Source organism: Myotis brandtii, unplaced genomic scaffold (assembly GCF_000412655.1).
Source record: "Myotis brandtii unplaced genomic scaffold, ASM41265v1 scaffold18, whole genome shotgun sequence".
Taxonomy (NCBI): domain Eukaryota; kingdom Metazoa; phylum Chordata; class Mammalia; order Chiroptera; family Vespertilionidae; genus Myotis; species Myotis brandtii.
Window position 1 is genome coordinate 9,621,407 of NW_005356674.1, and position 13,936 is coordinate 9,635,342.

The following is a 13,936-nucleotide window of genomic DNA, read 5'->3' on the forward strand; positions in this document are numbered from 1 at the left end:
TGGGCATTGGTAAGCATTTCCGATCACGTCCTAAACAGAGACAGTAGGCACGGGGCACTTTAAAGATCCAATTAAAATAAGAGCATTTCAAGATAGAATTCAACCTGCTGTGTTTGTACTTTCCTCCTCTGCACAATTCCACAAACTTTAAAAGTGGGACAATACTTCTGATCTATTTTATAATGTGGTTTAGACTTAAAGCATGAAATCAATTATTTTCATATTCTACATCACTAGTTTTAGGGTCAAACTGTTACTCATTCTCATTACCCCAAGAAGGCTGATAAGCATTGTTTACTTTAAGATTGTTTCTAGAAGAATGACATTTGCTTAATAGCATCTAGAAAGAATGAGTTGAGCTAAGAAAAAGACATCATAGGCAATAAACAAAAAAGAAATACACAAGTATTTTCTTATGAGATATATATATATAAATTGTTATTACTCTAGGCAAAAGGTCTGAAAGAAAAATAGATAACATAAATGTTGTCAACGTTCAATTCTTACCCAGACATGAATATAAAGAAGTAATCAATATAATAAATAATGAAAGCGGTCATCATGACAAGTAATAATAACTGAGTGCATATTGAACACGGGGCTGAGTATCATACACAGTTTGCTTTATTTAAGTCTAACCGTCGTCTGCAACTATTTCTTGGAATGAGGCAAATGATTTATAGTATTACAAGCCAGTCTACCCAGTGTTGCGAAGACCCAAATGTGTCTTGAAGAAGCTATGGCTATCACCAGATGCTGAAGACAATCTTTCAAGGAAGGGGCGGGGAGTTGTTCTGGTGCAAGGGTGATACTGTCATGGTTTTGCAATTTATTGCCACCTACCCAAGATGGATGCTTCTCCCTTGGCTGAGAGTGAGCTCAAAGTGCGTCAAATGCTTTGCTGCTGCGAGGAGGAGACTGGTGCGATGCTCCTGACTGAAAAAGCCGAGCGTGGTGCTGTATGGACACCGGTGAGACTTTCCAAATAGCACACCATCCTCCTCTCCACGTACAGACTCTGGTTGGACTTTAATCATCATTTCTCTCTTCATTACATATTCAGGTTTTATACAGTTAGAGGAACTTATCCTATTTCTATAATCACTAAATATATGCCGAATATAACTAAGAATTGGGGAAGAAACCTTCCATTTCTACCAGTGATATCAGCCCAAGTGGGCCATTCACAGGGAATAGTAATTCAAGCAATTATTCCAAAAATGATGCATTGTCTTCATTATAGCTCTAAGCTATAAAAGGCAAAGAATCTGTTTGGGTAGATGGATGGTTTTGCTTCAAATATTAAAAGCTAAAACATGCTCAAAATTCAGGTTCTCTTGTCTCTTAAAATCTTTAGGAAAAGTTACTGTTGTTGTCATCATAAAATGAATGTAATAGAAGTAAACAGAAATAGATGTAAAACAGGGCATAACGCCATGCACATGAAATATCCCATTCTTATATTATTTTAAATATATTATTTGGAGGGTACAAGTATATGAAAGAAAACATTAATAGAAATTAAAACATTAACATCAATCACAGTGTTTGCCTTGGCAAATACTAACAAACTCAATAGGGAGAAAATGTCATAATCTAAATGCTTAGGTACAACACACAGCTTTTTATCTGTCATTTTACACTGAAGATAATTTTAATGTATTTCCTTAGTAACAAATATTGACCTAAAGTTCTATGTTAAGATAGGATGCTCTACTGGAATTAAAAGTTCAGGAATGATGCAATGATTTTTCTGGTGTGGACGGTAAAGCAGTATGTTCACCTATGCACCTATAGGCAGGGCAGGGGATTAGGAATATAAAAATCACTTGATCTCGATTGTGAAAACTAGAAGTCCATTAATTTCCTTAAAAATTGGGTGAAAAAAAATAGGTTCTTTCTCTTGAACAAAAACAAAAAGCATAAAAGCGTGTTTTATCTCTGAGAGAAATCACTGCTAATATTAGCTTTCAGGGTCTTCACTGAGATGTTAAAAAATGACAGCTCCCTCCTCACCCCTCGAGTTCCTGCATGTCTGACAACCAAGTCAGTTTGGCTGATTTAAACACAAACATTTATTGAATTTAATTATCTCATTATACTCATACCCACTCCCCACCCTCAAAGAAACATTCTAAATTGATCTCTAATTGGGCAATCAAAAGACCTGGCTTGAGATGTGACTTTGATAAACCCCCGAATGACACGTAATGGTATGTAGCCACCGAGGCAACGGTTTTTGCTTACCCATCATATCTTTTGTCTTCTTGAAATGTTTGTACCACCTTCCAAATTCTTGACATTTTGCTGCCGAGACATTTGCATAGTAAGTGCTGTTCACAATGGAAGAAATCATACTCTGCGTGAAGAGGGGGGAAACATTTGTAACACATAGTGGCACAAGATGGAACACAGAAACGTTTTCAATTGTGCAAACTGTATTTTTTTTTAAATCAACTGAGTACCAATACATTTTTGTTTCACACTTAACCTAAAGCCTCAACTTCTTAAAATTCATTAAGGAGATCATCAAATGCTTATTTAAATAGAAAACAACCACCCACTGAGACCAGTATAAAGCTTATCAAACCCACAGGCTTTGCTCTAATATGTATGGAACTTCCATCAATGTCATCTGTTCTAGGCTGACAAACTTATCCTGATTCCAATAAATCCAATTCTGTGAAGATGACTTTATGACTGTTTGTAAATAAATGCTACTTTGAGGTGTGTTTTTTTTAAATTTGTCTTTATTGTTGAAAGCATTATAGATGTCCCCCTGAATCTCCCCATTGACCCCCTCCACTCCGCTCCTACTCCCTCCCCAGGCCTTCCCTGTATCCATGGGTTTTGCATAGCTACTCTGAGTTTTAGTAACTCTACATCCTTGCTTCTCAAAGTATGCCCCAGGGATGAGCAATATCAGCATCACCTAGAAGCTTATTAAAAATGCATAATCTTCAGCCCCACCCCAGACCTAGTCAATGGGCAACTGCATATGACCAAGATCCCCAGGGTCTTTGGGTGTGCATTCAAGTTTGGGATACACGGCTTTGCTTTCCACTTCTATCATTTGGTTTCCCACTGGAGATGCATTAACTGCCTTAACACTGACCACATTTAAGGAGAAAATAAACTACTCAGAGATCCTCTATCAGAAGAAAAAAAAAATCCTATAGTTGTATTGCTAGCTTCATCTACAGTAAAGCTTGAGTTCTGAATTTCAAACTAACCATAAAACACTTAAATATATACATTTCATGCTTACTAAATTTCTCAAAGATACCACAAAAAATAAAATGACCTATTCTGTCACTTGCCTTCATCCTGAAAACAGCCAACAGTGTTAACAGAAAAATGAAGATGAAAATCATGATTTTGATGTATTAGGAGTTTGGGGGGAGAGTTAAACTCATTTTCAACAAAGAAAAGTGTTTTCTTCCCAGCAAATTTTAGTGATGGTAATTTCAGTGACTTAATCCATGTTATTTTTAACCATACCATCCCTATTCTCTAGTAGCAGCTAAATTAATTTCCAATTGTGTCTCAGGAATAATTAAGACTTTGCAGCACCAACCCCCCCTCGCCCCCACTCCTCTGTGTAGAAACCTGAGAACTTCCACTTCAGACTTCAGTTGGTCTATGGTGACAGAGTTTACAGAGGGCAGCATTGTGTGGGAGCAGTGCACAACCAGAAAAGCCAGTTTGGGAACAAAAGTATTTTTATATAATTATCTCCTTTAAGCGACTTCTAATTTAAAGCTCTTTTGGTTATTATTGACTCTCCTAACATCCATTAGCAGTGGTAATTCTATAATAGGAACACATTCCTGTAATATGCAAATCTTGGGGATCTTTGAAGAACTTACAGTGAGGAGGACAAGCTAGAATTGCATTATTTATGTAAAGCACAGTGATCTTTCTTAAGAAGAATTGTGACATCCTTTTTTTTTGACACTTTCTACTTTATAGTCCTTTCCTCATTTTATTTCTCTAAAAAGACATCCTTAATGGGCTCATGATGCCCTGCCATTAATCTAGTAGCTTGCAATCTTACTAAGAGCCTCCCTTAGTCCAGAGTACAAAAAGATACTTAGCAAGGGTGCCAGAACCAAAGCCAGATTACCTGATCCGGTTAACAATCCGTCAGCTTCAATCACCCTTACTCTATCGTAATAATGGATCAATAAAGTCAGACACTAATAAAACTATTGAGACTGCTGATGGATAACGGTGATTCTGAAAATGGATGGCAGTTGATGTTCTTCCACTTTGGTTCAATTTTTTAAAAATTATTACTCTTATACCTAGACATTCTGGCAGTTTCTTAAATGTTACTATAATAGCACATATAAATTTTAGATGTAGCTTTATGTCTTAATTTTCCGAAATATTTGGAATATCTAAGTTTTCTTAAGGTTTTTGACAAATATCCAATCTACTTTAATTTGCCAAAAGTTCTATATGTGAAATTTGCTCTTTGCTGTACACCTACTATGTGCCTGGCCGGTACTCGGGCAGACAAGACAGAGCCTCTGCCTAAAGGAAGCTTGCAATCTATTAGGAAGACAGATAGGTAAACAGATCATTTCAATTTAATGTGTTCAGTATAGCAACCGTGAAATATATGTATATGGGAGAAAAAAAGAAAGAAGATACATAGTGTGTGGGGAAAAAAGTCTGAAATATTTTTACACAACTAGAGCCCATATGTAATAGTGCTATGCAGTTCATTATTATCCATATGTGAAAAATAATATCCATATGTGCACGATCATCAACGCTTCCCCCTGCCCTTGTTTAACCCTACATTGGTAGCTTCTGTCCTTAAGTGACTTTCTAGGCGCTGTTCTGCTCTGTGGAGTGGTGTGTGCTCAGGGAACTCTGATTAATGTAAATATTAGCCTAAGCAGGACATAATCAAAAGGCTAACCCACAAGTTGTGACGTATGCCAAAACAACTTTTTAGATTCTCTATCTTTCTATGCTTTTTGGGGCTGGGAAATATTCCATAATTCAGGTAACTCAGGGTCACTTCACTTTTTATTGGAACAATATACAGTAAATTTCACATGTAGCCACAGCAAGATGCTGTTTTTCTTCTTCTAGTAAAATCCTTATTGAAATCTCGGGCATGGCATCTGACTACACTAGCGAGTTTCAAGGGCAGGGAAGAGAGAATTCAGGATCTTATGGGGCCCATGGCATTTGAAAGATCATATCCAGTATCGTAATCTTCAATTTGGAAAGTCATAAAGAAACACCTACTGTTTTGAAAATACAAATGACAGAAAGTAAAGATTAACAATATTTTCATAGTTGGTAGGGATGGATGTACAAAGGGTACACCAATAGCCATGATTTTCAGGAGAGGGGCTTGGGGTTCATGTCAATCAAAAGGAGACACTGGTTTAAAAATATTACACTAGGCTGTGAGTTCATGCAGATTTGGGTTCCATATTACTTTCCAGCCCAAATGCCTGGCACGTATTAAACACACACTAAATGTTCTTTGATGAAACAGAATCAGCTAAATCTGCATTCAAGTCCAAGATGTGCTGCACACTACTAGTGCGACCCCAGTCAAATTAACTACTCTAAAACAATTCCCCATACTAAATGGCAATGATAGTGGCACTCACCCCATGGGGTTGTTCTGAGACTCCATTCATTTCGGCATTTTTTTTTTCATTCATTCATTCACTATGTATCTACTGAACCCCTATTATGTGCCAAGCACAGGGCAAGTGACTAGGAAGTACGGCTCTTCACGTCATTACTTATCTGCCCTTGGACAGACAATTAATAAAATAATGAATGGGATACAATTAGCACAGTGCCTGGAACATACCAAGTCTGGACTTAAGAGGTGTTAATTACTACGACAACCCTCTGCCACCACCTCCTCACTGGGCTCTTATTATAGGCTCACATTTCAGATCAGTCCAAAGACTACTCTGTGAATAACAAAGGCACCAGGTAAAATTTCAAATGATATATTTCAAGTCAAATACATTTTCTTATGAAGAATGTAGACTGTACTCATTAAATCGAGTTACAAGTCAAGTAGGAACAAGGGAAAACACCAAGGAAAACGGTGTTGCCATTTGTTGCGATATTCAAATTTGGTGGTAACTTCTAAAGTTGGCCTGCACCTGGTAGCTGACGTCAGGAAGACATGCACCGCTTCTCTGACTTGGATGATTGACCAGTGCCCTCTCCAATTTCTAGCTAACAGCTGTTCATCCCTGAGGATGTATTTCAGGTATCTCTGCTCTGCCTTTCCTGACTTCCCAAACATCCCACACATGGTACCACGATAGCACTTGTCATGCTGTGGATTTTCTACTAGAGCCTTGGTTCCCATCTCTAAATAGTGTGCACTCATAGCATTCAGGGCTGGGAACATATTAGTTGATCAACAAAAGGACACTGAAATAAGCCATTACTGCAGACTACCAGAAAATCAATCTCTGTCTCTGTCTCTGTCTCCTTCTCCCTCTCCTCTCTCTCGTCCTTAAAACTTAAAGGTAATGGCAGCTTAATTGTTAAATGAGACTCTTAAAATCATCACTTTTGGCAGTTACAATAAAACTCGTAGTTTAAAAAATCTTTGTTCATTCGTTTGCAAGAGTTTTTCCTGCCCGAGTTTTTCCAAAATGCAACGGCACAGATGTCTCAGAAGTCACCGTGCTTGCTGGGTATGTCATTCCAGAACCAGTCCTCTCCCATGTCTATTTATACGAGCTCTCCAGAGCACTCGGAGAAAGACACACCAGGGCACTTGGAGAAAGACACAACTGTCATCGCAAGTTTTCCCACCCGGTGGCCAGTGTGTGTAAAAGATGAATGTTCAGGGAAGAAAGGACTCAGGCTGACAAAACTCAGTCGGTTTAGATCCCAAGTTCAAATGCTACACACAGCACCAACCAGTGAATCGGCCACGGCTTTCCTATGCTGGGAAACAGGATTTGAAAGTCAGCAGAAATTGGCCGTGGGTCTCACAACCTCAGTGTGACACGATACTCTCGTCCTGGGAGCCAAGTTGTAAGCTTTTCTAAGATCCATAAAGCACATGTCTACGCCCTAGGAGGGGCTTCGGTTCTTTCTGGGAGTCTGCTGAAGTTCCGATCTGAAAGAATGCCATCTTCGCAGAAACCCCGGCACTCTAGAATGATGCCATCTGCCACAGGCTGAGCTTCCTTCGCAGCCAAATACATTATTTATAACCTTTCTAATTGTGAAAAGGTAAGGGTGGAATTTTTCTAAAGCCTGACGTAGATATAGTGAGAACCTTCTGGACCTTGGCTCAAAAAATACTGCAGGTCTCTAAATTTGAAACACAAAAAAGAAAACAACAAACAGAACACCCACAAGGAATCAGCGGAGGTTACATAATTTTTCAAAATGTTATATCCTTCCAAATCCCTACTAGAACGGGACATTCACCGGAGCTGTACATTTATAACGCATTCAGAAACTAAGGAAAGACGGTTTTATTTTTCGACTTAAGTAGCCAAGCAAGAGGTTTTAGGGAGAGGTGAAGCCTTCTGAAAAAGAGGTTCATCAATTGGGGAAAGGCAGTGATCTGATTACCCTTAAAATTGCTTTGTTGTGCCTTTAACAACAACAAAAAACCCACCCCAAAACAATGCTAATCAGGTTATTCAATCATTTAAACCAAAACTGTTCATGCTTTTCTGCCAAATCAACCAACCACAGCAAAATCTGTTATCTCTGATTGCTCAGCTTCCAGTCAAAAAACAGTTAACCCCCACTGTACCAAAAGTTTTCCAAAATACCCTCAGAGCTCTGCACGCTCAGGGAGAAAAAAAGAGAAAGCCATGTCATCTTTAAAGGGTAATTGGAGTGTGGTACCCTATTTGCATATGACAATATACTCTAATACACTAAACAGCCTGTACCGGAAGCCAGCAACTCCCTAGCATTGCATGTGATCTCCATACTGGCGTTTTGTGCACTGTTGGGGTTTTGTTTGTTTGTTTTGTTTTAAACAGGACTGCAATATCATGATCCAAACTTACCAAAGACTTGCTGATGGTTTAACTGAGGCGGGAGAAGGTAGCAGGAAAAATCTACAAAATGGTGGTTCACCCAGGTTTAAAGCTTTCAGGCTCCATCAGCAGAGAGGGCAAAGGCTACCACGTCTTATTTACACAATTATCTAAATACGATTAAACAGCTGATGGACAAATACTAAACTGGAAAATGTATAGTCATTTCAGCTTAATGTAATCCTCTTTCTGTAAACACCCAAGATGATTTTTTTCAACCAGAACAGTCCTGACATCTCATAAGCCTAAGGGTGAATAGCAAGAGATTGTTTTTGATAGTTATAAATATTCAAAAGACATGCAGACCATCTGCTTTCATAATACAGGTAAAGCAAGACTGAAATGGTGACTGCTGTATAAAAATGATTCTTTTAACAAAGTCTTCCTCTCCTCGAAAACTATAAAGACAGATGTCAAAAACTGTTTACACAGAGCAATCAGGAGCGTGCAAAATGTAATATTCCTTTTACACACAGTGCTTGCTAAAGAGATTTTTTTTTTTTCTTTTTCTTCCCATCTGTGTGTTGCAACACATTTCTACAAGTTAAAAACATTTTTTTCAAACAGAGATCTCATGAATACCCAAAAACATGCTATCTGGTTTCTGAATGCTAATTAATTTCAACTAAGGAATCTGAATATCTTTTTCTGTAGGAGGAATGTATGTTTTGAATTGGAATACTCTGGAGAGGCAGCAAGAGAAATCAACTTGCACAGGTTTAATTCTATAAGGCAATTTTCATGGTTCTACCCTGTCTGATCCATACATCTATATGTATCAATTATGTCCGTGCTTTAAATGAAAGCATATCACTGCTCATGTCTCTGGCATAAAGTCTAAAATAATTGTTTTCCAAGATAAATGTCACACACACACACACACACACACACACACACACACAGAAGCCTTTAACTTTTAAGTCGATGTAGAGTGATGCATAAAGCTCTACAGTTAATTTTCAGAACTGGAACACTAATCTTGACAGTAACCTTTTTATGTATTGTATTAATGGCACAGAGGCATTAAGCACCTTTTTATAATTTTCAATAAAATGAGCATTTACTGAACAATCTGTCAAACTGCTGGCTCTCTATTCTTTTACCTTTTTTTTGAGAAGTGCAACATCATACACTCCGATGTTCCTCTCATTTCTCCAAGTCCTGTCTGCCTATGGCCCGAATTTTTACAGCAGTCTTCATGTATGCATGCGGAAAACTCAAAGGTCAAACTTAAATTTCAGATCAAACAGAACCAACTCCACATTCAAATACAATTTTAATAGGAATTTTCACAAAATTGGGTTTTCTTTTAATTCCAAAGGATAGCTAATACTGCAAACAAGCTCCAAAAGGCATCATGTGAGATAGTGTCATGGAACGAATTTGTTGAAAATTAACAGGTAGTCCCCATCTGGTATTTGGGGGTGGGAAGGAAGGGAAATGGGCTTCAATTTATGAGAAGCAAATGGCAGGATTTCTAAGTGTAATATTCTGTTTGTGCATGTTAGCTTATGTTCCCCAAATCTTTCCCTCTGGATCCTCTATTGCTTTCTAAGCTATCCTCTTGGGAGATACAACTGGGGCATATTCAGAATCTCAATTTGTTGAGAAGAGACTAATCACGTCTAAATTTTACTTAAACTCCAATTGTCATAGTTATGGCTCTTGCCATCTTGATCAATCCCAGTGCCTGAAAAATGGCATTTTCACACAAGGGTTACTAAGATGCACTAACAAGGGAAACTCAATACAAAGCTCTAAAGGAATACAAAAGGAAGCACAAAGAGAACACATCCAATTTGGTTTTAATTTTCTTAGCATATCTCCTAAAGATGGAAATGCGATCATTTCAAACACAGAAATCTTATTTAATTATTTAAATATACAATTCATAATTTTTTAAAAAGAAAACGTTGGTTCACAGTTCATATGGCTTTTTCACATAATTAAAGTAATTTTACTAAGACCCAGATAATATCTTTGACCAGATTCTCTATTCAGTTCTTTTGTGTAAGTACCTATCTAGATTTTTCTTATTACACTGAAACCTTCTTACTCAAACTAATTGAATATGTTAGTAAAGACCTTAAATTAGAAAATATTTGTTAAAAGGTGTATTATTACCAAGGGCATATAATATTTCAAATTAACTGCACATAGAGGCTTACAATTGTTCATCTGCAGTATGAAGGGAATTGAAGTAGATATTCTCCAAGGTTCCTTCTAACAGCTTTAAGATTGTATGAAATCTATATGTCTTCCCAAATAGAGGTCCTAGAAGGTCTCCTTTAGTGACTAAAGAAGATGCAACTGTCATGCACACCATCCATCCTTAGGCATTCACTATGCAAACGTCCCCAACTGGAGTTTATTTTTAGAATGGTTAAAGCCCCTTGGTATCTTGCTTATATATGATTACAAAAAATTTACTCATCACTAAGTTAAACATTATGCTACTCCAAATAGGATTTATACAAGTTTTTTATTAGATAGATCTAAATCCAATGAGTTTGATTTTATAACAAAAACTGTTTCCTAAAATTCCAAATCTCTATCAACTGACACATTTGCAGAATGCCTGCTTACTCTTACTCTGATGATCCTTGTGTGGTTAAATCTCCCATCCTCTGGGGAGATCAAATTTTCTAGTGTCTGTGCTTAGAAATAGCAGAAAAAAAGAATACCAAATTTGTGTTAAGTTCCAGGGGTCCTAAATAGAGCACATTGAAAAGCTTTAAGCCACAGAGTAGGGGCGGGGGCAAGTAGTCTGAAAAATCCATTATTCTAAAAGTAAACACTAGAATTAGGTTCTGTAACTCTTCACGGATTTTATATTCCTTCTTTGCATTCCTTCTTTACATAAACACTATTAGATTTTAAGCTACATTACCTAAAAATTGGGGAGAAAAAAACAGTCTGGCTTTAAGTTTTTGATGGAGACGCCAGAACTCTGGGAGTCTCCTAAATCCTAGGGAAGCTCTCCCTACAGGGGCTCCCAAAGTTTCCTTATAAATAACCTTCAGGTCTGCACAAACCCTAGGAAGCCCATTGCAGGGTCTGTGGACCCCTCAGATCTGATCCAAGATTTTACAGGAGACTAAGGGCTAAATCATGTTGTTGATTTCTGTGTTTTATTGTTAGCTATCCACCAAGACTTCCCACGTCCACTGGATAAATATAAATCAATGTCACCTCTGGATCAGGTCCATAAAGAAAAACCAAACTAATCAGATTCATCTCTATAGATATTACAAAAATGCTTCATTTTGGGAAAATGTCATATGCTGATAATCACCGATTTTGTTGTGGTGAAATGGCAAAAACAAACAAACAAAAAAAACCCCACACATGTTGGACGGGTTAGACATCGTGAATTAACAAGCCCGTCCATCACTGGAGGTGTGTGCTCTCGGCTGAGCTGGTGAGGGGGGTGGGTAAGCGAAGTCCCTGAGGCGCGTTCTGGAATGACTGAACAGTTATCTACACTTGCAGCTCTCTCTAAATTCAGGTGATCCAGGACCTTTATAGCTGACATATACATTATATGTTTACAGGCTTAACCAGAGTCTCCAAGGCCAACTGGACTTGTGCACATCAATTGAGGAATGGACATTGTGAACTCACACGGGGTGGTCCAGGCTGTTAGCATTTCTGTGTTGGCAGCATCAGCATCTTTGTCTATAAATCATTTAGACTGTGTTATTGAAGTTTTCCCTCTTAATTTTATTTTTAAATATGAGAAATGGACAAATGGGACTAAAATATGTTAGTGAAGAGATTTTTCTAACTAAAAGAGATTTTAGATTCAGTAAAAGAAAATGTGGATCTCAACTATAACACAATTGAGACAAAAGGAAAAGTATTAGTCACACTGAAATATATGTTCAATTATGAAAAATTTAAAATGCATAGAAATATGGTGCTAAAGATTGTGCTTAATAGTGATGTATAATTAGGTCTTTCATAGCATTTTTTTTAGAACTCTGGGTCCCCTGTACTCGGTCAAAACTATTGTTCAGGTTACCAACATGTAAGTGCCATACATATATATTTAAGAATATTACATATAAGTAAAAATATGTAACAGCTTGTAATGTAAGCAGGTTTTCTTAGAAAAAAATCCAGAAGCAATTTGCTCTTGGGTATGAAAATTCAAAATGAAGTATAACAGGAAAAATATTTTGTAAGCTAGGATACTATAGATAAAATACAACTAATAAAACTACTGACAGAATTTATTGGTTCATGAAATTAACATGGTGAAAATCCTATGAGGATATTTCAGTTTTACACATATTTTTGAGACCCTACTGTGTGCCAGCATTTATGATTGTGATGATGAATAAAACAATCCCTTTTGTACACAGACAATTACAGTGTACACAGGGAGACCAGTTAGTCCAGTTAATATCAGAACAATGAAGAAAGCACTCTGATGGGTACAGAAAGGGAATAAGAGCCTGAGTATGGGGAGTGGGGTGAGGAAAGTTAAAGGAAAGGACACTGGGGAAACTCACATCCAGAAGATAGTCCCATGAGGCATCTTTATCTTTTTCACATTGTGCATCTAAAGTGTCATATTTACATAACTTGCCAGTGTGCTTATTTAGAGCAAAAGGCTCAAGTCTTCCCCCACTTCCATTTTAAAATACATCGAAACTTTTTAATGATTCGACGAACGATGCTAAAAGGATCCCTCAAAAAGTGAGAATGAGTTATAACACAGTCCTCTAATTTCTTCACAAGTGGAAAGTTCTTGGTTGTTTCTATAAAAAGGAAGCTTACATCAAATCTTCTACGTAGCAGCAAAGTTTCCTAGGCTATGCAGCACCCACAAATGCAATTTCAAACTCTCCATCCCATGTCTTAGAAAAACAACTCAGGTTACTGAACACTTTAGAACTGAGTGTTGTTCTAAATGTTGTACAAAGTATTAACTCATGTCATTCTCATAACAGTCCTGCAAAATTAGTACTATGATCTTCCCACTTTTCAGATGGGGAAACTGAGGCATGGAGAGTCATTTGCCCAAGCTCACAGACCTCATGGAATAAAAGCTAATAGCTCACGAATCAGTGATGACAAAGACCAATGACACACAAATACTCACACGCGAGCAACAGAATGAAGTTTCTGAAGAAATGTATTACTTCAAGAAATAGTTCCATTAAGAAATAAAAAGAAAGCACAATCAAGCTCTGTCCTCTGTTAACATAATCCTGGAGAGTTTTAATACTTTTTGGGAAATAGCTATTTGTGAGGTTTCAAATAGTTAATACTTGTTTCGGTTTGCTCCATATTTTTTAATTGCCTGGGAATAAATGCTGAATTGACAGTAAAACAGGAGAAGCCCAGGACAGTTGGTGGTACCCAATGAGGAAGTACCCTCCCTGTCTTGTCATCTAGATACGAATGTGATCTCAAATAATGCTAACAATTAAAGCTTCACTCTTTCTTCACTTTCACCCTATCATCTGGTTTGCATCTTTAACTCCCCTGAGTAAATTAAATTAGATTAGCATGTTCATGGGAAAATACTGCAATACAAGATTTCTTTTTTAAAGAAGTAGAGAGGATGACTGAAGAGGATAAAGTTTTAGAGTGAGAATGAGAGAAAGAAAAAAGAGGCTGTTAAAGGAAGTCAGACACCTTCCTGCAATGAGGGATTCTGCAACCTTACGAATTGTCCATGATGAAACTCCAGCACCCCATAATAACGCTGCATATTAGAACACAACACAATCTTGTATTTCTGTGGTGCCCTTCGCGCAAGCATCCCAGGGTGCTTTACAATCATTATGAGTTAAAATTAAAACTGAAGCACATACAATTCCTAATAGAATCATTTTAAAAATGCTAAA

The 13,936-nt window shown here is 37.4% G+C and overlaps 1 protein-coding gene across 1 annotated transcript in view; it reads right to left on the minus strand.

Annotated features, from left to right (window-relative positions):
• The window catches only part of SATB1 (SATB homeobox 1), an 84,088-nt gene that overhangs the window by 53,049 nt on the left and 17,103 nt on the right, over positions 1-13,936 (minus strand). Inside the window, exon 6 of the mRNA XM_014537599.1 lies at positions 2,248-2,359. Within this exon, the coding sequence (XP_014393085.1) occupies positions 2,248-2,359 (112 nt within the window). The remainder of the gene's footprint in view (positions 1-2,247; positions 2,360-13,936) is intronic.